Here is a 25,171-nt window from a genome sequence, read left to right on the forward strand (position 1 = left end):
TGGAGTATTTTAACAAAAATCTCAGGCATTATGTAAGTTCATCTGTTACTACTTCAGCGTACATCTGTATTCATTCTACAAGTTTTCCTTGCATTTTAAATAATGTTTACTTTGCATATTTATCTGTAAAATAATTTGGTAGGCATGTGTTTATGACCATTCTACATGCATTGTGTACCTTGTATCATCACATCATATCTTTGTCTTGTTTAAAGGGTTTAATTTTAAATTCTGTGTTGACTCCTATCATATTGTATCTCCTGATTCTTTGTTTTATTTGTTTGTTCTTTTACTTCATAGTCTTCTTTATTGCTTGTTGTGTGTGTGTGTGTGTGTGTGTGTGTGTGTGTGTGTGTGTGTAAATTTAAAAAAGAAAAAACTCGTCTAGGGTGCCTGGGTAGCTCTGTTGGGTAAGCGTAGTACTTTGGCTCAGGTAATGATCTCACGGTTTGTGGGTTTGTGTCATGCATCTGGCTCTTTAATGTGGCATGGACCCTGCTTTGCATCCTTTGTCTTTTCTCTCTCTCTCTCTCCCTCTCTCTCCTCTCTCTCTCTGCCTGTCCCCCAATCACACACTCTCTCTCTCTCTCTCTCAAAAGTAAACATTTAAAAACAAGAACACTAATCTGATGCTCTTTCTTTTAGTATGAAAATCTGATCCTTCTAATTTTAAATACTAGATTTTATCTCCTCTACATTTATATTTCAAAATTACCTTTATTTCTGTCCCCCCAACCCCTTTTTAATGTGTTGCCTGAATTAATTTGGTAATTTTTCCTGTTGTTTCCCATTGGTAAATTGGAAAAATCTCTTATCGTTTAACATTTTATTTATGTTCACCTTCCTCTTCATACAGACACTTTCTCCATTAATAATACTTCTAAAGGTGAAATCACGAATTCCTCCACCTTTGCAACACTGAAGATTCTCTGAGATAATCTCATACTTCTAAGCTGTTTCTGGTTTTCTCTTACCATTGATTTCTGTTTCCAGACTTGCTTTTAGCTTCTGTATGCACAGCGTTTTCATTTCTATAGCATTTTTGTCTTTCCCTTTTTTGAGATTTCTGCCCTATCTCATTGGTTTCACTCAAACAGTTTTTCATGAAGTTTCTTCAGTTGGAATATATGGATGCTGTCCTCAGAAATGCCACATCCTCCACCTGGTTGGCTCAGTCTGTTAAGCATCTGACTTTGGCTCAGATTGTGATCTCGCAGTTTGTGAGTTCGAGCCCTGCCTCGGGTCCTGTGCTGACAGCTGGAGCCTGGATCAAAGTTGATACACTTTGCTGTGTCCTGGCTTCTAATGTTAAGTCTGAGATCATTCTGATTGTTCTCCATTATATGTAATATATTCTTGCTCTCTGAAAGGTGGCCCGGTTTCCTCTTAATAATTGGAACTGAGGGATTTTTTTTTTGTCTCCACCAGGACATGCTTAGGCGTGTATTCATGTTCTTAAACTCTGCCTTTTAATTTTCTTTGAAGTGTACAGATTTAAGAGTTTCTTCATTTCAGAGAAAGTTTCTTCTTGTTAACTACTTCCTTTTCTTATCTGTTAGTTTTCTCCTTCAGGAGCTCCTGTTATTGTGGGTTAAGTATACTGGATAAGCTCTCTGAAGCTTGTGTCTTTTTGCACATGATTACTCTTATTTTTTATTTGTCTTCTGTTTTTTCTTCTTTTTTTAATGTTTGTTTATTTTAGAGAGAGAGAAAGAGCATGAGCTGGGGAAGGGCAGAGAGAGATGAAGACCCAGAATCCGAAGCAGGCTCCAGGCTCTGAGCTGTTAGCATAGAGCCCGACCTGGGGCTCAAACTCATGAGCCATGATAACGTGACCTGAGCCAAAATTGGATGCTTAACTGACTGAGTCACCCAAGCACCCCTGTGTTCTGTTATTTGATACTTGTTCATGTTGCTCTTCCAGGCTCCTAATTTGAGTTCTAATGGCTATGTCTTTTCCTTAAAGTAGTCAATTAAATCGGGTAATTGGGAAATTGTGTTATTTTATCTCAGAAAGTCCCCTTGAGAATGGGGGTGTGTGTGCATGTATTACTACCCTTGAAGTTTCTCAATTCCCCTTTGCTTTTTGGTAGGTTTCTTCCCCCCTGTTCCTCAGCTGCTCTGTTTCACTAAGTGTCTGTAGTCATGATTCTGAATGATTGCCCTGTCCCTGGTGGGTAAGCTGCCTGCTGTGGCTTTATTGTAGTTGATTTGGGTTCAGTACTGAGTTGGGTTTGCTGTACTATTCACAGTGGCAGCAGTCCTTCAGGGGCTGCAGAACAGCCACATCCTCCTGAGGTCAGGAAGAACGTGTGTCTCTTCACCTTCTCTTTGTCTCAAGGACAGAATCCAGCTCATATTCATTGACTGCTCAGACTTGTTAGGAAAGTGATCAGGCGCTCTCCTGGAGCCTTTAGTGACGATGTTTTCCGGCTGCATAGATCTCTGCAGGCCAAGCTGTCTCCCTGACCTCTTCTTTCACATCTTTACCTGGCAATCTCTGAAGCTGGCCTCCAGGCTTCCCCCTGCTCACGGGACACCAGAGCCACTTGCTCTCCATCACTGTTTGCAGCATCCTGGACTGCTTACTGACTCAGGGCTGGGGGTTGGGGAGGGGGGAGGAGCGGAATAGAGACCCTGGGATGTGGAGGGGAGAGGTGCTGGTTTGGCCATCTTCCAAAGCAGAGGTATTTAACCAGGGTTACCTGGATGTCGTTAAAGTGCTTTGGAGGAATCTGTGGACCCTCTGGAAACAGATACATGTTTTTCTAGGAGAAATTTAGTGAGGTTCCAGACCCTGAAATGGTTCAGAACAACTATAGCTGACTAATGGTCAAGTCGTTTAGTCATTGTTTTCGTTAGTTGCAAACATCCACAATTCTGACTTAGTGCAAGTAAATCCTAGCCCTACTCCTTCCTGGTTGTAGGACAGTGAGGAAGTTCTCTAACTTCTCCCTGCTTCATTGCCTGCATCTATGAAGGGACAGTAACTGTAGCCCGTGCTTTATAGGATTGTGGGCATTAAATGAGTTAATGCATTTAAAATGCTCAGAAAAGTGCCCTATTTAGACACTTATTCTTCCTGAGAATCTCACTCACCATGACATTCTGGATAACATGTTTACTGTCACTTCGTCATTATTAGGAAAGCTTGTCAGTAGTTATTTTTTTTTCAAATGGCAAACTGAGCCACAAATTAATAACTTTTCAAATTATTCTTTTGGGGGCGCCTGGGAGGCTCAGTTGGTTAAGCATCTGACTTTGGCTCAAGTCATGATCTTGCAGTTCTTGGGTTCGAGCCCTGTGTTGGGCTCTGTGCTGACAGCCAGCTCGGAGCATGGAGCCTGTTTCAGATTCTGTGTCTCCCTCTCTCTCTGACCCTCCCCTCTTCACCCTCTCTCTCTCTCTCAGAAATAAATAAAAAAAAATTCAAAAAGTATTCTTTTCTCAGTTAACTGCAGAAACATTGTTGCAAATGAACAATTATACTTGCAATAAACCACTTCAAAAAACCTCTTTTTATCATAATGGTGTTTGCGAAAGAGATTAGAAGAAAAGGAAATGGAAATCTAAAAATGAAGGTGATGGATAAAAATGCTTGTTACAGTCATCAGTTATTTTTGCTTAGACCTTCTTGCTAGAAGATTGTTAGGACCCTGAATATACCTTTCCAAATTTGTGTGTGTGTGTCTGTGTGTGTGTGTGTGTGTGTGTGTGTGTAGTTGCTAATTTCCAAATACTGGTTATTTTTAGATTTTAGTTCTTTGGAAAAACAGCCTTTATGTAGTCTACAAAGATTCTAAGAGTTGGAACAGTCTCAAGTAGAAAGGAATATTATCTTATAGTAGTGAACGCCCAGGCATGCTCAGCTGGCTATTCTGTATCCTTAAGAACAGAGTGCTGAATTGTCCCACTTTTGTTAGATTAAAAATCTAATATATAATGTGGTAATTATATATGATTGTCACAGTGAAATCAGAATCTACTTTGGCAATGAGATGGAAGAGAAAGTATAATGGAATTGTTGAAATTCTATGGAGACCAGACACACCCACCTCCCATCAAATAATTCTGTACCATGTGATATCTTTATATTCCAGAAGGATTTTAGAAACTCTAAATTGATTTTTACTCTTTGCTATTTCGCTATTTCACTTAATTAAAAATGAAGAATTACTGCAACCCAAATTCTGGTTTCTAAGAATTGACTATATCTGAACAATTACCATAATCTAATTTCAGAGTAGTTTTGGATTTTAAAAATATTAAGGATTGTCCATACTAAAAGAGTTTGGTCTGCTTTAGAGTGTTGATTGAAAGAGTAATTGATAGAATTGGGAGGATTTACAGGGAAAATGGATTTGTGGCTCATTTGTAAAACTGCATTCTTTCCAGAAGGGACATTTTAGATATGAGCAGAAGTTGACCTTCTTGATTATTTTTAAAGTCAGGCCAAGACACAAATTGGCTTAGAGTAAGCCAGACCTGGAGTGTTCTGGAATATTTGAAGCCAGTCTCATACGAAAGTGAGAATACATTGTAGGCTATGCTTGTACTTTCCTTTATAGTTATTGAGTCTTAGAGAGTTGAAGGAAAGAAGTTTTTATTACACAGATGTGTATAGGTAAACTGGTCATTTACCTTCACTTAGTTTTCCGTTTGAAAGCATCTTGTAAACTGTTTTGGTGTCTTTGAGTTCTGGACTCTTACCTAGATTTTAATTTTTCAAATTTGTTTCTGTGTTAGTTTCCTAGCACTCCTGTAACAGCGTACCACAGACAGGGTAGCCTGACCAGCAGAAATTTATTTTCTCACAGTTCTGGCTAGAAGTCTAAAATGAAGATGTTCACAGTGTTGGTTTCTTCTGGAGGCCTCTCTCTGTGACCTGCAGATGGCCATCTTCTCCCTGTGTCTTCACATGGTCTGTCTTCTGTGCTATGTGTTGTCTGTGTCTTAATCTCTTCTTTTAAGGACATTAGTCTCGTTGGATTAAAGCCCACCCTAATGACCTCATTTTAAGTTAATTGCCTCTTTAAAGATGCTGTCTCCAAATACAGTCATATTCTGAGGTGCTGGGGTCAGGGCTTAAACATATGAAATGGGGGGAGGGGGGTACACAATTCAGCCCATAACATAAAGCTCTTATCCTTTCTTCATCTGATTATTTGTGTTGGGAAGCTTGGAGAAGCTCTATAATAGAATCTCTTCAGTTTTCACTGCTACACTTGAATATAGCCATTATTTTCAAGGTGAGTTTACAGGAATCCTGTATTGGGGCCTATTTCCCAATGTGCTTTTTATCTTTGAGTCCTGTGGATCAAAATCTAATAACTTTAGATCTTTATTTTGAAATCCTGTATTCTCAGGAGGTAGGGCTTCAGAATTTTAATAGATGTATGCTAGATTCTGTTCTGGACAAAGAAGCTCTCTGAACAGAAAGAGCAGAACCCAAAATAATGGCATCCGTTACCCTTTCAGGCTGGAATAACAACAAACCGAACAGGGACCTCTGATGCCAAATACCATTATGAAACTCAATTTTATATAACAGGGCAATTTACTTATAACTCAACAGGTAGTTATACCTACACTGCTCTGTTGAGTTGAATCGAACAGGTTCTGCTTACCAAAGAGAGCTTTCCCAAACTAAGTCTTGTAACATTTGTCAGGTTAGATTTGATGTATTTATTTATTTTTTATTATTTGATGTTTGTTTACATTTGAGAGAGAGAGAGAGAAAGAAACAGACAGACAGATCAGTGTGTGAGCAGGGGAGGGTCAGAGAGAGCTGGAGACAGAATCTGAAGCAGGCTCCAGGCTCTGAGCTGTCAGCACAGAGCCTGATACAGGGCCCGAACCCATGAGCTGCAAGACTGTGACCTGAGCCTAAGTTGGGTGCTTAACTCATGGAGCCACCCAGGTGCCCCAAGACTTGATGTATTTAATAAAGATGTTACCTAAAATTACATTAATTTAAAATAACATTATTTGAATATTATTCTTTTTTTACATTTTTATTTTTTTAACATTAAAAAAATGTTTTTTCTTTTCTTGAGGGAGAGAGAGAGACAGCTCACAAGCAGAGGAGGGGCAGAGAAAGAGACAGACACTGAATCCGAAGCAGGCTCCAGGCTCTGAGCTGTCAGTGCAGAGCTCAACATGGGGCTCAAAGTCACAGATTGTGAGATTGTGGCCTGAGCCTAAGTCGGATACTTAACTGAATGAGCCACTCAGGCACCCCTGATTATTAGATATTCTTAATGTTCATTCACCAAATACCTCTTCTTTGTAACTCATATGCCTTCTCTGTAAAATGAGAGTGGAGTATTAAGGAACAAGTTCATGCATATGGTGGGATTTGGTGAATTTCAGTGCCATGAAGATGTTAGTTAGGTATATTGATTGGGTCATCTTCCTTTGGAGACAGCTTCTACTTTGACTAGGCAATTGGATCACCATTTACCATTGACAATTACAACCAAATACTCCTTCATTTAAGGAACTTTGAATACTTTTCATCACCCTCCTTCTATCTCATGGCCAGGTAAACACTTTGTTCTAACTTCTCTCCATACTTTTTGTGACTTTTTTCTCTATTCAACTTCTCTCAGTGTTAATTTTCATTTGAGGTTAACCTAAATGTATAATTAGAATTGCCTGAATTTTGTTGTTCTTGAGGAAAACTGGCCTGTTAACCTAGTTACCTATTCTTTAAATCCTAGGAATTATTAGGTAAGTTACACAAAATATTTGAAAGTTTAAGTCAGAGAAAACCTGTTCAACAAATTATCTGCTGTTGATAATTTAAAATGGTAGATTTTGATTAAAGAGAAAATGTTGACTAAATCAGATGCCTTTATTATTATCATTATTTTTTAATGTTTATTTATTTGAGAGAGAACATGAGCAGTGGAAAGGCAGAGAGAGAGAGAGAGAGAGAGCACAGAGCCTGAGATGAGTCTCAAACCCACCAATAATGAGGTCATGACCTGAGCTGAAATCAAGAGTTGGATGCTGAATTGACTGAGCCACCCAAAATATCTTTATGTTTGATTGAAGATAAAATGTTGGTCAAATCAGATATCTTTATTTTAATAATATTACATAAAAACAAACTTTAGTGATGTTGCTTTAATTTCTATTAAGTTTTATGTGAAATTCTTTCAGATGTACAGAAAAATTGCAAAATGTTATAAAGATGTTTGAACACCTTTGACTAACATTTACATTTGCTTTATCCTTTTATCTATATGTATCTATATCTGTCTTCTTTCCCTGAAACATATAAGAGTATATTGCAGGCTTGGTGTTCCTTTTCTCCTAAATATGTCATTATTTCCTAAAAATAAGTAGATGATTCTTTCTCTTTTTCCTCCTCCTCCTCCTCCTTCTCTCCCTCCTCGTCCTCTTCCCTCCCCTTCTTCTTTTTAATAGAGAGAGTATAAGTGATCAGGGGAGGGGGGCAGGAGAGAGAGAGAGAGAATGAGAGAGAGAGAGAGAGTCATTCAGTCTTATGCATGCTCAGCTCAGAGTCCCTGGATCATGACGTGAGCCAAAATCAAGAGTCAGATGCTCAACCAACTGAGCCACCCAGGCTACCCCCCAAAACTATTTTACATCACCACAATGCCATTGTAAAAAATCAGGATATTAGTATCTACATGCTATGTTGTATTCTCCAATCTCCAGATCATACTCTGATTTCACCGGTTGTTCCACTAAAGTCTTTCAGAGTAAAATAACACACTTTCTGGACCCTACATTACACTTACTTGTCTTACCTCTTTTCTTCCATCTAGAACAGTTTGTTAGTCTTTTTCTTCTTACAACTATGATCTTTACATTTTTTCATGAGCACAGGCTCTTTATTTTCTAAAACATCCCTCATGTTGCATCTGTCTGTTTTCTGATGATGATACTGAGGCACTGCATTTTGGCAAGTTTACTGCAGAAAATGTGTTGTCCTCCTCTGGCCACCACATAGGAGACCTGCGAGGTCTCTTTCTCCCATTACTGCTGAGGTTGGCTTGGTTAAGTGATGTGTCTTGCATTTCTTTACTGTAGAGTTTCTACTTTTCCCTTTGTCATCAATAAGATGTTTTATTGGGAGTTACTTTGGGACTGGAATGTTTTCCTTATACTTTTGCTTACTAGTTTCAGATACTTCCTGGTTTGTATTTAATGAGGAATGAGGTTAAAGATTGTGGTGGCAGACCCAATGCCAGAAAGATAGATTTGTTTTTCCAAGTTCACTAATATTGAAGTTTGATACATTAGGAACTCAGAGGTGAAGCAAAATCAAATTTATCTCATTGTTGGATTTGATGAGCTCTGTTATTTATTTTTTTGGGGGAAATACATTTGAAGAAATAAATACATTTGAAAACAGAGTGGCAAGAGGTTTATATGCAAACACTGATATTAGTCACAGGTTGCTGGTGATCAAGAAGACAAACCTAAATTAAAACAGCAAATGGATTTATAGCAAGCTGGATGTTTGCAATCATCTAATGTAGGCATATAGAACCATACTCACTCTAGCATGATGGTGTGTTCCACAATATGACATTTCATGATTATAGTTGTTTATACCTATTTGAACAAAACATTCATGGAGAGATCGGGGCATTGCCAGTACAAACTGATTTATCAGCTGCTAATAGATCCTGCAGAGTGTACACTCTCTCACTAATCCCAGTCACAAATTTGTCTTTGAGGATTCAGAAATTCTGAGTTGTTTTGGGTCTTTTTTTTTTTTTTTTTTTTTGCATATGTAATTTTTGTGTGTGTGGCAGGGGTAGTTTAGGTCTTTTGTTGACTAAACCATGAGAGTTATGTACTAGAATGTCAATGTATTAACCTTCAAATGCAGAATCGCACTATTTAGTGTATCCTTTATTCATGTACTTCTTGGAACTAGTGCCCATTTCTGTTGGGTAGAAAAATTATGTATGAAGCCAGGTCCTCAAAAATTTGTTTATCACAGTAAGGGAATCCAGTTCTGTGTTTTAAGTGTTACAGGCATTGTTTGTAAATTTGTGTTCCATGGAATTCTCAACCTATAGGATATCCTGCAAAAGCAGGAGGAGTGTGGGTAAATAAGTGCTGTACAGTGTCCTCCCCTGGAGAATCCCAAAGCCTATTGACAGATTAATGAGTCTGAGGAGTCTTTATTAAAAAAAAACATTTTTAACTTAGGTGAAGTCAGTGTTTTCTGAATAGAAGTGACAAAGAAACCTTGTGGCTTCCCCACTCCCCCTTCCACATAATAACCCTCTGAAAATATGTTTATTGGCATTAGACTAACAAAGATTTTTCTTTTGAGGGGGCAAGACACAGTTGTTGGCCTAGCAGGCACCCGTCTTGGAGTCTCTCTCTTTGAGTCACCTTTCACTGCAGTTAGCTGCCTTCACTTTCCATTGATTCTCCCTCCCTTCCCTTCTCCTTTCTTTTTTTCTTTTTCCTTTTAAAAACTATTTTTAAAACTTCTATTGAATTTTATTTTGGCCTGAGAGCTGTTTTGTCTCTTTGTATATCTCTGTTCTGATCTCCTAAGTATTGAGTTTGACTTGCAGAGGGGAACCTGTTTCCAGGTTCTCAGAAATGGGGCCACACATGGTTATTTAAACAATGTTACACCCACAAGGTTCCTGGTAATATACTAAGGCAGGGTCTGAAGGAAATGTTTCACACATCCAGTTGAATAACTGCAGAATTCTATTAAAATGTATTTAGAAAGACTTCTTGAACTACTTGAACCTAAGTGGTTATATTTTTTAAGTTCTGCAAGTAATGATTTTGCCTTTAGCAGCCAGTTGTTATTCTAGTTATCTACTTAATTATTCTATTTTGAAATACTTGTAGCTCACTAAATTAGATTGTAAAATGTGCTGTTTCTTTTATGTAATTCTAAATGGGTCCATTTTTGGATTTCATTTAATATGGGTCTTGTGTACTTTTATACAGTTACAGAGAAGTCTTCTAAGGTAAACAGAGCCTTATAATGAATTTGGGTCTTTAAACTTTCATAATACTGTGTTTTATAGAAGACAACAGCACCTAATTATGTAGCTGTTTATGTTTACTGCTTTTTTTGAAGTTTTGTTTTGTTTGGTTTTTATTTTTAGTAATCTCTACACCCAATGTGGAGCTTGAACTCACAACTCCAAGATTAAGAGTTACATGGTCCCCTGACTGAGCCAACCAGGCGCCCCAATTTACTACATGTTTTTATATACATTTTTCCATGAGGAGAATAGAAAGGTCATACTATCCCTGGAGTGACCTGAATGCCAGCTCTGCCTCTGCCATTTACTCTAGATGTGTCTCTGGATTTGCTGCTCATTTATTCATTCAGTATATATTGGTTTGCCTAGTATATAGTATGTACTTTTCTGGGCACTAGCCAAAGGAGGAAATTAAATCATTCACTTTTAAAATTGTTTTCTCACCTATGGAGGTGTATGAATAGTATTGACGTAAATCCCTTGGCACGTAGTAGGCTCACTTTGTACAGAGTGATAAGATGCCTTCCCATTCAGATTTGTTTCTAGCAGTGATACAGGGACTTTACACTTGTTCCTTTCTTGTTATATTTATCATATAGAATCTTGTTTCTCAAAAAACCACAATGTCCTTTGAAAATTTTAATTTCTGAACTATCTAATAAGATCTTTATTTAGTGTCACATTTATTTTACAAAGGGTAGATGCTTATTTTAGTGATGATTTGTCATTAAAATTATGTCAAAATGTCTTAAAATGTTGTTGAAACTGTAAACAAACTCATAACACACACAGAGCTAATTATGGATGCCATCTGTTTATTTTTACAAAGCTTTTTTCATTTTTTTTTTAAGACCATGGCATTGTCTGCTTATGATAAGCTTCAAGATTATTATAATGACTAAGTCCTGTCCTTCAATTAGTGTAGTTAAAGATGGAAAGACCATTTGTTTGTTCATTGACCTTTTCCTGTGTCAGAGTTTATGAATTTGGACATGTCATGATAAAGAAACTATTATGAAGTGCATATAGAACATGCTTTAATTTTTATGAGAAAAGAAATTAGTATTAAAGTAGCAGATGTGGCCAAAGTTTTATTTAAAATTTTAAACCTTTTTCAAGGTTTTTCATGAGAGACCTATTGTTTACTCCTTATCAGTGCTGGAAGTGGATTTATTTTATCTTTGTTAAGTTTAGGAACTTGTAAACAATCAAGAAAATTCACAGTGATGTGTATCCCTGTTAGCATCCCTGTATGTCAGTGCGTGTTTTTGTATATGCGTATCCCATGTGTGAGTGTGGAAGGCCAGGGATCCCCATGACAGCATCATCCAAAGTAGTTATCGGCAATTTGCTGAGAGAGCAGAGTGATTTCACTGGCTCAGTTTTGCTATTGTGCATGCTAAGCACTCCCCATGTAGGTCTGAAGGGAAAACAACCTGCAAGGGCCCATCTGCTCCTTTCTGCTACACTGCATTGATGTGAGAGTACGCTAATCTGGTTGCTTGTCAGGACAGGTTAGTGAAAGCATGAGAGTGGGTGAGACCAGGCTAGCTTAGTGCTTTGGAAAATCATAAGCTGCCTCTGTGGATGCCATGCTAAATGTAGCAGAATAGTTGATTACCAGCCATACCGAGGATTGCAGCTAAATACATAATTTTCAGATGAGAATTAGTTTCAAAATTGAAAGGGGGAAGCATTGCTGGATGCCATCTAATTAAAAACTGAGACAAGTAATGCAGATAGTTTACAATATACTTTTTAGGTATTGGGATTTTTTTTTTCTTAAAATCATGCTTTGTATTAGATTCTGTTTGTTTAATTGTATGCTCTTAGTTTTTTAGTTAAAATGATTAAGTGTTACATTTAATTAAGCTCATTTTACCCAGTAACTGTTGATATTGTTCTTGCCTCTTCTTGCCTCTGTTTATTTCCCTTTTTCTACACCTATTGACTGGCAGATATTGGCCTTGCAGGTGGAGCATCCTGTCACAGAATGCATTACTGGCCTGGACCTGGTCCAAGAAATGATCCGTGTTGCCAAGGGTTACCCTCTCAGGCACACACAAGCTGATATTCCCATCAACGGCTGGGCAGTTGAATGTCGGGTTTATGCTGAGGTAAAATGAATGATGTTCAGAGGAAGCATGGTGGTGGTGTCCCGAGACATGGGACCAGGTAAAACTGAACAGCAAGGGAAAGTTAGGGCTTCGTAACCCATGTGGAGTGTTTGCTCATGCAATAGAGAATCAAACCAGGCAAAAGAGTGGACAATTTTGACGCAATTCAAAGTAATTTTAAAAGATTGAGTTTAAGTTCCGTGTATTTCTGTGCCCGGGCAGAATAGCCACCCATCAGTTTAAGGGGCAACAAAGCATTCGTTAAATATTCTTGCTTTTGTTAACTATTCAGTATGTTTGAATAGACCATGGCTTTTGTTTCTTTTGCTTGTTTTCAAATCACGTTTGAAATGAACAGAAGCATTTATTTATGTTATTGTTTGTTTTTTTACTTTTTGTTTTTAAGAGCCTACCCTGCGTACACATTAGTTGTTAATTCAATATCCACTTAAATTTTTTGCAAGTTTATTTTCTAATGCTTTTATCCCTTATGATTACATGAAAGTAGCAATTGAAATTTAAATTGCAAAGCATTCATTAAGTTTTAATTATGAATTTTACTCATAAGCTTTCAGTCCAAAACTTTTGTATTATTTTATAACTATATTAATCAGACAATAAAGCAGTCAGCATCTGAAAATGCTTTTTTCAATGATTAAAACAATTCAAGGAAGCATTTATACTATCTTTTGCTTTTAGAATTCGGAGTCTTAAAAAAATCTATTAATAGTAGTGTTAATAATTATTAAAATCTATTAATAATAGTGTTTAAGAATACCTGAAGTTGTTTTGAAATGTTTCTTAAGGATTTGAGAATAAATATGCTTGACCTGGTTATTGTTCCTGCTTTTTATCATATTTTAAGTGGTATTGTAATGACACTGAACTCATTTAATATTTATTCTGATGATCTAAGGTATTTACAAGTGGGGCACATATCTAATAGTGCATGCAAAGTTTCTTTCAGGTCTTTACTTGAAGAACCAAAATTCTCCAGTTTTGCCATATGTGAACAGTTTTGAGAGCAAGAAAAACAATTATATTTCGTACACTACAGTTGCTGTTCTGAACTTGAGGATGTTTTGATGTAGCGCCTAGGTTATTTGATTTTTGCCCAAGGCATCCTAAGACAATTTATAAAGTGTTGGAATTTTACCAATTTCGAAAAAGTATGACTAAGGTCAGGCTCAGTTCTGCTTACATTTCTGTTTAATTTTTAAATACTTCTCTAAGTAGTCTAGAGTGAGTATCAGACAGCAATCTTATGAAATTGTGATTTGGTAAATACTGTGTGTTGAAAATAGATCTATAAATGCTTCTTCGTTGTATAAATATTTAACCTTACTTTGCTGATTTATATTTCAAAGACTGTGCTTCCTTTCCTTTGAACTTTCAGGACCCCTACAAGTCTTTTGGTTTACCATCCATTGGCAGATTGTCTCAGTACCAAGAACCAATACATCTACCTGGTGTAAGTCATTAAGCTGCAGTGCTAAGTGAGGGGTTAAAATCTTGATTTATGTCATACTTTAATGTTAAAGCATGTCAACACCAAAGGTGTAAATAGAAGGAAAAGTGAAATTCATGGATAAATCACAGGTTTTTGTTATTTTTTTAAAAAATATTTTGTGCTTGGTGATATGTAGGAAAGTCAGAATTCCCTTCATGGGGAAGTCTAGAGATGTCTGACTTCTGAGTAAATGATAGTTTACAGTGTTCTCAGTTCTTTTGAAAATTGTAATGAAAAAGATCACAGAATCCTACAAATGGGAAATGACTTTTTTTGTATTACTTTAGTCTTTTCAATAAATCTAACCCAGCTTTCCTGTGTAGTCAGATGTCAAGAAATTCAAGCACAAATTCAGTCTTTTACTTGAAATGGATTAAGAAAAACAAAATGTGCCTCATTCTATTAAGTATCACAGATTTTAAGAAGTACCTGTTTCTACCAGTTAAAGAAGAGTGACCGCTATCCACTTAATTCATAGTTTTTCTATATGTAATAGGTGTTCTTTAAAAATTTTTGTTGCATAAAAAAAAAAAACAAGGGCATACCCTTTTTCTTAATCAAGGTAATAAGTGCATATGTATATGACATTATGTTAACTAGTGGATGACAAGGCTGTACCATCTGTGAATGTGATTATTCAGTCTGATTACTGGCATGAAGATGGTGAAAGATTACAGGAAGGATTCTAAATTCGAAGATGTTATTGGATATATGATTTATTTCACTTTTTAAATTGTTTTTGCCCATATGCGTCCTGAAGAGACTTGACCCTTTCTAGGCTGGGAGACTCCATGCTGTGTTCAAAGCCTGAAGGCAGAAAAAAAAAATTGTAAAGATTTAACAGGCATTATTAGGTGACGTTAAATAGCAGATGAGAATACCAGTATCATAGGGACATATCTAAACATTTTTTTAATCAAAGAAAAAAGTATTAAATAAGAATTCATAATGATTACTCTAGTTGTTAGAAGTTTACACCATGTTGTAATAGCTAACAGGATGTCAAACATTTTGCCCTCGCAAGTTTTTGCAATTTGCAATTTTCAAACGTGAGACCTGTTGAAAGTACAAGTGATAATGGACAAACTATACCCCCTACAGTCTTTGTCCCACCAAATCTTTCTTCAATTAATGCTGCAGCAGGAGTTTTATGTAATAACATTTGTGGTTGTGAGCCATCCATAGAAAGAAAAAACAATTAAAATGCCTTAAATGTTCTGCTTACTGCTGTTATTTGCTTGTGTGAATGTTGCATGTCAGCTAAATGGACCAAGGAATAGATAAAGTGATTGGGTGCGGGAGAGTGCACACCAAGCTTTGTCTATCATTATTGCTGGGAGCAATCAAATTGATGTCAGCAGGACAGTAGATGCGTTGACAGCTGTAATTATGTATCTCCATGGTGATCACTTTTGGCCTGTCATGGAGGCCCACGAGTCCCCTCCCTTGGAAGCATTTAATCAGATTGGGCTGTCACTTGTCAGGTAGACATGGCGGGCTGGGAGTTGGACTGAGGGGGAGAGGTGAATGGAGCATGAAGGGTGGGAGATGGCTGATAGTTTCACATGGTCCACCTTTGATACAGAAGAAAGACATTTAAATTACGCTAGAGGTTTCTGAGCAATGGCTTGAGACCCTCAATACACAGGTGCCTGGGTGTTGGTGTAGGTGTTTCCTCCTTGGCTCTTTAACTAGATCAGTCAGTTTTAATTTAGGAAACTTTTTGGTTATTACCCTTTTTGGTCCCAGGAATACATACTTGAGGATTAACTTACAGTTTATACTTTTCACTTGTTTCTTTTTTTCTTTTTTAAATATTTTTATGTTATTTTTAAAAAAAATTTTTTTTAATGTTTTATTTATTTCTAGGAGAGAGAGAGAGAGAGAGACAGCGTGAGCAGGGGAGGGTCAGAGAGAGAGGGAGTCACAGACTGAAACAGGCTCCAGGCTCTAAGCTGGCAGTCAGCACAGAGCCCGACGTGGGGCTCGAACCCACGAACCGCAAGATCATGACCTAAACGAAAGTCGGACGCTTAACCGACTAAGCCACCCAGGCGCCCCTATTTTTATGTTATTTTTGAGACAGACAGAGCATGAGCAGGGGAGGGGCAGAGAGGGAGAGGGAGACACAGAATCTGAAGCAGGCTCCAGGCTCTGAGCTGTCGGCCCAGAGCCCGATGTGGGGCTCGAACCCACAGACTGTGAGATCATGACCTGAGTTGAAGTCAGACACTCAGCTGACTGAGCCACCCAGGCGCCCCTCACTTGCTTCTTTAAGCCTACAATTTACTCTTATGGCGTTGAATAAGATTTTTTTTTTGTCTTTGGTCACCACATTTTATAAATTTGGTATTTTCAGATTGTAATTTTGTTTTCAGAAATTTGGTTAAAGTTCCATTTGACTTTATCCTTAAAGCTTTGAGTGTAAAAGCTAAGAAATATATATATATTTGTGTGTAGCCTTTGTTTCCATTGGGGAATGGCAACTTAATTTGACTTTGAATTCATTGTTAGAAATAAAAAAGGCTGATGCTTATTTGAAAAAAGCTACATAAGCAGGATATTGTAAATCCGAGTCTTCATGCTTTGTTACAGTTTTCATTTGGAGATGTTGATTTGCTAATGAGACATGTGTTTGATTAGAGACCTGTGTTGATTAAGTATGCCTCTTGATTTTACCCTATGTATTTTTAAATTAAAATGACGCATACCTTCTTGTGATCATAATTTTAGTAAATGACATAGTTGTATCTAAGAGCCCTAGGTAAGTTAACTTTCAGGACGGTGTTGTTCAAGGTGACTAAAATTTTAAACTATGAACTATAGAAGAGTGTAACAAATAATATTTATTGTCTGTGTTATTTTACCAGTGGGTTGAATTTAAAGTTCCACACTATGCTTGTAGCAGTTTATGTAGCAAATAGGAGGGTATATTGAAAGCCAAACATTTTAGAACTTGTACGTAAATCTCAAATGGAAACACAGCTTTAGCAAGTATGCTCTGGTTTTAAATAATACATGGTGGTAAAATAGTCTCTTTAACTTTTTGCTGCTAAAATTAAGAAAATGTAAGTTCAGAAGGCTCTTTTCTGCTATGTAAGTTGGCTGCAGCTGCCATTTGGGGGCTCTTTAAATGTGGGGAGAGGGTGGATTATGATTTTATTGCTTTCACAGCTGCCCCATTAATTCTTTTCTAGTTTTTATAAACACTGAATTTCAAAGCACTGAAGTATGTTTTCAGAAAATAGAAAGCCAGGATATTTTTAAGTGTGCTGAGTGACTGTCATTTAAAATTAAGATTTTCATATATGAATGTGAATGCAAATACAAATAACCATACTTTTGTGTTTGCAAATATAGAGATAGAAGCACTCTGGTTTGTTATAGTGTTATCTTCTAAAACCTTATAAAGAGAATAATAGTAGTGTGGTTTTTTTTTTTAAGAGATTGAAACTATGCTTTATCTTTTGATGTCACTGTATAATAAAGCCATCATCATACCCTCATGTGGATATCCTAGACAAGAGGTTCTACATGTGGTCCCTTGATAATTGCCTAAATTAAAATATTAAAGGCCTAACAGCCGCTGTGTTGACCTTTTTCTGCCTTGCTGCAGACAGATGAGCTGCTGTTTATTAGGAAGGCTTCTTCCCACAGGTAAAGAGCTACGTGAGCTTCCGCTCTTCTCTCCCTACCCCTTTACAATGTTGGGCACCAAAGTCCTGCTGTTGTAGCAGCTTCGATTAAATTCCTCTATCTTCAAGACCCCTAGGACGTGCTTGACAGTCTTAAGTATTTTGATTAGCTTTTAAATACCTCAGATTCCAAAACTTAGGCACAATAATTTAATAAATATTTCGTCCTCAGCAACTGCTCATTTTAAAAGTTTTACATGGCTAACCTCTGTGCCTTACTGCTGGTATCAAACTGGGAGATGAAAACAAGAATCAGCGATGTACTAACTAACTTGTTGGCTGGTTAACAGCAATCAGGCTCTTCAAAAGAATATTTTGAACTTGGGCTATTTTTTTCCCCCCATGAAAATTGCGAAATCAGAACTCTTAATTGGAACTGTGTCCTTACAAAGCAAAGCTATGAGAAAAGCTGTGTAAACATTAAAGTCTCAGGGGACTAACAGTAACAGAGGAAAAAACGTACAGTTGAGAGGGTAAGGCAAAAAAGGAAAGTGTTACAGACATGAAAGTCACAGGACCAGTGTTCCTGTAGAGCTGATGAGCAGGACTCCGAGTCCTGCTGCATGGCTTGATTGGGGGTCCTTCCTGTAGCTCATAGAAGGGTATAGTGGGGAGTGCCCCTGTAAGGGGCATCGTTCATGCCATGCTTCAGTTGGGAGACACCATCAAAAAGCTGCAAATGCATCCTAGGATAGTGATGTATGAAGTATTATTGTTGTTATTTTTTGCAGTTTCTTAGTTCCTTTGTTTAGGGTGAGAACAAAAAATGTGGTATACTACATATTATAACAGATCAAGATAATTTGGTCTCTGTATGGTTTAGATTGTTTTCCTGTTTTCCAGAAGCTGAAATGTTACTTGAGATTAAATTATCCATCTCCTTGGAAATTAAATTTGTCGTCAGAAAAATATCTGCACAATATGAAGTTACTTTCATTTCTTTCTTTCTCCCAGGTCCGGGTTGACAGCGGCATCCAACCAGGAAGTGATATTAGCATTTATTATGATCCGATGATTTCAAAAGTTAGTTTGATTTCTTAATGGCTTCATTCATTTTTCTTCTGAAAAGACAATGGAAATACTTAATTTAAAAACACTGAAATTGAGCCTTTCTCTGAATCATGTGCTGTATAATTAAACAAGTAATTATGTATTGATAGAAAAGTGAAAGCAGAGCAGATTTTCTTTCTCTTGAGGAATTTCAACATGTTACTTTGTAACATTCCCCAGTCAAGTCAGTCATTTGTTCTTCCCGAATCAAATCAAATGATGATCCCCTCCCCCAACAATACTAAAGTTATCTAGCCAGTGGCTCCAATGCAGCCCATACAATGAGGATGAATTATGTTGTTATTTGGTCATCCCTAGAAATAACCTGAGGTGGCAGTATGGATGGCAGGCCATGTCATGGAGTTGAGGTGATAGGTCATGTTTTTTGGCATACTATTTACCATTTATTTTCCGTTTTTATGAATCACTAATTACTTGTGGTGATTGCACATAATTAAATTTTGTGTAACAGTAAAAGATGTCTTTTTGCCCACCTGTCTTTTGAAATTTGACTTTCCAGAATAAATTAACAGTGCTGCTCAAACTTTTAGATCTTTCAAAATCTGTAGAATCTGAAGATCTCATAAAATGTAGGATTCTGACTGCAGTAGTTAAAACTGGGTATTTCATGGGGGTCTGGGCAGCCAGTTGGTCAAGTGTCCAACTTCGGCTTAGGTCACGATCTCCTGGTTCATGAGTTTGAGCCCTGCATTGGGCTCTCTACTGTCAGCACAGAGCCCGTTTTGCATCCTCTGCCCCCTTTTCTCTCTGCCCCACCCGTCTGTGCTTGCTCTTTCTCAAAAAATAAATAAACGTTAAAAATAAAAACAAAAGAATGTGGGGTTTTCTTTTAGAAAAGCCCTATTTTCCCTGAAGTGTTAGACCTACACTGAAGAATTTTTTTTTTACATAGTTAAAACCCTGTCAAATGGTTTTCTCCCCCAAGTACTTTTATGTATTTGCAGTAAACAAACTATTTCTTTCTTTTCTTTTTTCACTTACGCTTTTATAGTAACATTATTAAAGTGAACTTTAGGCATTTCATTTGTTAGAAAAGTACTATGTAATTAAAAAAAAAACAGAAAATATCATAGTTTGATTTGAACAGATGTAGTTCCATTCTTTGATGAATACATTTCTGTTCAGAAAAGTGGTATGCAAGTAACATTTCACCCTGACTTGATACTGAGGAGCTGATGAAATGTACCAAAGTAATTGTAAACTACAGACTGACTAATGTAATAGTCAGAAAAATATTTTATGAGTAGGTAAAGTCTTGTTTTAACAAGCAAATTAGCAATAAAATATTATTTATTCCTTGTATTTGTTAATTTGTTTAAGATTTTTGTAAATAGACACAAAGTCATATAGAACAGTAAGACTCTTCTGATCTTGTAACAGAAGAACAGTTGGCTTCTATGCTATGTTATGTATCAAAGTTAGCTATGCAGGGAAATGACATTTTCGTAAGGAGAGAAAAACAAATATTGCCTAATCCTTCACTATCCCAGATGTTTATATTCTATCCCAAATGTTCACATTTTGATCTTTCCTTTTAAACATTATATGCTTATTTTTGTTATGTTGTTGTTTATCTCAAGTAGCTCTTTTCTGTGATGGTGAATGTAGGAGAAAAGTCTGAAATTGCTGGATTCTGATATTTATTGAGTTTAAAAATCTTAATTGATATACTTTATATTAGAAATTGAACTACTGTGAAATTTCAGAAGATGTTTTGGGAAAAATGTTAAGTGTATTGATTTTTATTAGGATGAATTGTTCGACTTTTAGGTAGATTGATATCTATCTATGTAAATTGTTTTTTGTTTGTTTGCTTTTAGCTGATTACATATGGTTCTGATAGAACTGAAGCACTGAAGAGAATGGAAGATGCACTGGATAATTATGTTATTCGAGGTAAAAACAAATATTTAATTTCTTGGTATTATAAATGTCCTATTCTAGAAAACAGCTTAAAGATGTAGTGACTAGAGAGTTCTATAGAAAATGTGCTTAGTATGTATTTAAACGGGAGTAAGAAAAGCTTGAATTAGACTTACTAATTAAGAATAGGTATTTCGTTTTCTCTATCAGCCCAGTACTTTACATATATACCTTAAATTCTTTAATTAACCTTACGATACATAACCTTTACTAGACACATATTTAGAATTTACTATTTATAGGTATGTATTGAATGGAAAATTGTTCTGTATTCTGAAGTCTTTTATTGCTCAGTGTAGCAAATTAACTACTAATTGTCTTTTATGGAAGTATGTTTTGTTTTGAAGTATGAAGCTTAAAAGTGTGTGGAGCTATAAAATATAGTGACCTATGGTTGACTAGTTTGAGAGTAAGGGTATAGCCCTTTGTGTCTATAAATTAGAACAAATTATAAAATGTCTTCTAGCAAATGTAGTTGTGTTGCCTCATGTACACAGAGGTCAGTTCTAATGTCTAACAAAGTCCGATCCTATGGCCTATAGAATGTGGAGTGATAACCGAATCAGGAGTAGCCGTTTTATTGATTGGTTTATTTAAAAGATTTTATTTTTATTTATTTATTAAAAAATTTTTGTATGGTTTTATTTATTCCCGAGAGAGTGTGTGAGCAGGGAGGGTCAGAGAGAGAGGGAGACACAGAATCTGAAGCAGGCTCCAGGCTCTGAGCTAGCTGTCAGCACAGAGCCCGACGCGGGGCTTGAACCCATGAACTGTGAGATCATGACCTGAGCTGAAGTCGGATGCTTAACCGACTGAGCCACCCAGGTGCCCCTAAATAATTTTATTTTTAAGTAATCTTTACACCTAACCTGGGCTTAAATTTACAATTCTGAGATCAAGAGTTGCATGTTCCACTTACTGAGCCTGCCAGGCGCCACACAGTTTTTATTTTATTTAAATTATTTTAAATTATTAAAGCAGAGTTACACTTACTCCCCTTAAGGAGTAAATTATGTTGGAAGTTGTATTAGCAACTTTTCATTAGTATTGAAAAAGATCATTTCATTTTAGTCCAACATAAATTATCACCAACTTTAGAATAATGGAGTTTAAAATCAAATTTAAAGTGTAAAATATAGTTCACTTTGAATTATGAGTGAATAGTGTGGGGTCTACGAACATTCCATAGGAAGGACTGGCTGTATAGTTTTGCTCTTTTCTCATGGCTGACTAAAACAGTGGAGCTGGGAGGCTAGAATTGGAGGCTGAGGGGGTAGAATGTTGGTGGAGTATGGTTACTTAGCTCCCTCAAGCCCATGCAGAGCTTTTATGTAATTTCAAAAAGCTTCCCTTCGAGTGGACACAGCCTGTAGGTCAGAAGGCTTGGCAAGTGGACTGGAACTTTGTGTGAATTAGGAAAGGGGCTCTGTTCTCTGGGCGCATCGAGCCCTGAGTCAGAGAGGCCAGCTTAGAAATGGAGTGTGTCAGACCCTTCCTCTGCACCCTTGACTCAGTGCCTTCATGTACAACTGTACAGTAGTGCCTCAGGACAATTTAGTGACTCCATTTTTACATATTTCCCTTTCCCTGCTCATTAAAATAAATGTTTTTCAATGTTTACTTTTTGAGAGAGACCGAGTGTGAGTGGGGGAGGGATAAAGGGAGAGGGAAGCATAGGATTCGAAGCCGACTCCAGACTCTGAACTTTCAGCACAGAGCCAGACATGGGGTTCAAACTCTCGAACTGAACCGTGAGATATCCTGAGCCAAAGTCAAACGCTTAACCAACTGAGCCACCCAGGCACCCCTCTCCTTGTTTTAATATATGGCAATTAAGCCATATAATCCTTACTTTAATCATTTCCTCTTCCAGCTTTTCTTTTGTTAGGCCTGGAGAAACTTCTTACCTCCCTTCCCTTTTACTGTCGCTCTCTTTTCTTCCCATTTGTTAACTAACAAGTAACCAATGACTGTGGGGTGATTCACCTCTGTCAATGAAAGGAAAACTGTAAGTTCTCAAGTGAACCTAAAAATAAAATCAGTAGCCTCAGTATCCAAAGCATATACAAATTTCAAAAATCCCCTTCCCATTGTAGCTCATTCTGTAATTCTTTTTTAGCCTTAATTGTGGAGTATTTACTGTTTTTTCAACTTGCTGTGCTCCATAATAAGCAGCAGCTACATATTTTCTCTATACATTTTGGTTAAGTGGCCCTGGAGGGGTTTATTTTCCGTAGAAATAGTATCCCCTGGGGTGCCTGGGGGGCTCAGTTGGTTGAGCGTCCAACTTCGGCTCAGGTCATGATGTCCTGGTTTGTGGGTTCAGGCCCTGCTTTGGGCTCTGTGCTGACAGCTAGCTCATAGCCTGGAGCCTGTTTCAGATTCTGTATCTCCCTCCCTCTCTGTCCCTCCCCTGCTTATGCTGTCTCTCTTGCTCGCTCTCAGAAATAAATAAAACATTAAAAAAATAGTATTCTCCCAAATTACTTTAGTGCACGTTTGGAACACACATCTAATTTGGGTATGTGTTTGTGTCTGTGTGTTTAACTACTCACACACACAGACATAAACAAGGTACTTAGGAATATTATCCCTAGAGGCCTTCAAAGTATTTGTAACAGTTTTCTGGATTCCTCCCCCCACCAGTATCTTTGTAATTTTTATTGTGGTTGTTGAATTGTTAGATTTTGGTTAATTTTGGTTTTGTTCTAATGAGCTTGTGTGGTAAATTCATGAATTTGAGATAGTCTATTTGTATAAGAATATTTTGTCAAGTCACATCTCTCTTAAACTTTCCTGTAATGTAGTGCCGTGGCATATGGGCAGCTTGTCAAAATATTAGCATTGTATTTTCCTGTCTGGCTTCTGAAAGGAATATTCTTTCATATTAATAGAGTACACTTTTCATCTTTTATGTTTAAATGAAGATTTGCCACTAAATTTACTTATTTGTTATTATACTTTATATATATATATATACACACACATATATTTTTTCACGTTACCACATTTTTTTTTGATGTGGAGATCCAGAACTTTATTTATTTTTTTACAAACAGTTTATTGTCAAATTAGTTTCCACATAACACCCAGTGCTCATCCCCACAAGTGCCCTCCTCCATACCCATCCCACCTCCCCCCCACATCCATCAGTCCTCAGTTTTTGTCAGCATTCAAGAGTCTCTCATGGTTTGCCTCTCTCCCTTTCCCCCACCATTTCCACCCTTCTTCTCCCCCTTGTTCCTCCGTCAAGTTCCTCCTAATCCTCCTATACGTGCAAACATATGATATTTGTCCTTCTCTGCCTGACTTATTTCGCTCAGCATAACACCCTCAAGGTCCATCCATGTTGCTACACATGGCCAGATTTCATTGTTTCTCATTGCCATATAGTATTCCATGGTATAGAAAAACCACATCTTGATCCATTCGTCTGTTGATGGATACTTAGGCTCTTTCCATGATTTGGCTATTGTTGAGCGTGCTGCTATGAACATTGAGGTCCATGTGCTCCTATGCCTCAGCATTTCCGTATCCCTTGGGTAAATTCCTAGCAGTGCTATTGCTGGGTCATAGGGGAGTTCTATTGTTAGTTTCCTGAGGAACCTCCACACTGTTTTCCAGAGGGGCTGTACCAATTTACATTCCCACCAACAGTAGGAGGGTGCCCGTTTCTCCACATCCTCACCAGCATCTAGAGTTCTCTGATTTGCTCATTTCAGCCACTCTGACTCGTGTGAGGTGGTATCTCAGTGTGGTTTTGATTTGTATTTCCCTGATGAGGAGGGATGCTGAGCATCGTTTCATGTGTGTGTTGGCCATCTGGATGTCCTCTTTGGAGAAGTGTCTGTTCATATCTTCTGCCCATTTCTTCACTGGGTTGTTTGTTTTTCCGGCGTGTAGTTTGGTGAGTTCCTTATAGATTCTGGATATTAACCCTTTATCTGATATGTCATTTGCAACTATCTTTTCCCATGCCGTTGGTTGCCTATTAGTTTTGTGGGTTGTTTCCTTGGCTGTGCAGAAGCTTTTAATCTTGATGAGGTCCCAACAGTTTATTTTTGCTCTTGATTCCCTTGCTTTTGGGGATGTGTCAAGTAAGAAATTGCTGCGGTGGAGGTCAAGGAGGTTGTTTCCTGCTTTCTCCTCTAGGGTTTTGATGGTTTCCTGTCTCACGTTCAGGTCCTTTATCCATTTTGAGTTGATTTTTGTGCATGGTGTGAGAAAATGATCTAGTTTCATTCTTCTGCATGTTGCTGTCCAGTTCTCCCAACACCATCTGTTAAAAAGGCTGTCTTTTTTCCATTGGATATTCTTTCCTGCTTTGTCAAAGATTAGTTGGCTGTATACCTTTGGGTCCACTTCTGAGTTCTCAATTCTGTTCCATTGGTCTATGTGTCTGTATTTGTGCCAATACCATACTGTCTTCATGATGACAGCTTTGTAGTAGAGGCTAACGTCTGGGATGGTGATCCCTCCCGTTTTGGTTTTATTTTTCAGTATTACTTTGGCTATTCGGGGTCTTTTGTGGTTCTATACAAATTTTTGGATAGTTTGTTCTAGTTTTGAGAAGTATGCTGGTGCAATTTTGGTTGGAATTGCATTGAATGTGTAGAGTGCTTTAGGTAGTAATGACATCTTAACTATATTTATTCTTCCTATCCATGAGCATGGAATGTTTTTCCATTTCTTTGTGTCTTCTTCAATTTCCTTCATAAGTTTTCTATAGTTTTCATCATACAGATCTCTTGTATCCTTGGTTAGGTTTATTCCGAGGTATTTTATGGTTTTTTGTGCAGTTGTGAATGGGATCACTTTCTTGATTTCGATCACTTTCTTGATTTCTCT

At 37.3% G+C, this 25,171-nt stretch overlaps 1 protein-coding gene across 1 annotated transcript in view; it reads left to right on the forward strand.

The window, feature by feature from the left end:
* The window catches only part of PCCA (propionyl-CoA carboxylase subunit alpha), a 410,939-nt gene that overhangs the window by 171,275 nt on the left and 214,493 nt on the right, over positions 1-25,171 (forward strand). The window contains exons 13-16 of the mRNA XM_039254278.1: positions 11,981-12,124; positions 13,521-13,595; positions 18,284-18,352; positions 20,221-20,296. Of these exons, the coding sequence (XP_039110209.1) occupies positions 11,981-12,124; positions 13,521-13,595; positions 18,284-18,352; positions 20,221-20,296 (364 nt within the window). The remainder of the gene's footprint in view (positions 1-11,980; positions 12,125-13,520; positions 13,596-18,283; positions 18,353-20,220; positions 20,297-25,171) is intronic.

This window comes from Hyaena hyaena, unplaced genomic scaffold, assembly GCF_003009895.1.
Source record: "Hyaena hyaena isolate Hyena2069 unplaced genomic scaffold, ASM300989v1 scaffold_478, whole genome shotgun sequence".
NCBI classification, from domain to species: domain Eukaryota; kingdom Metazoa; phylum Chordata; class Mammalia; order Carnivora; family Hyaenidae; genus Hyaena; species Hyaena hyaena.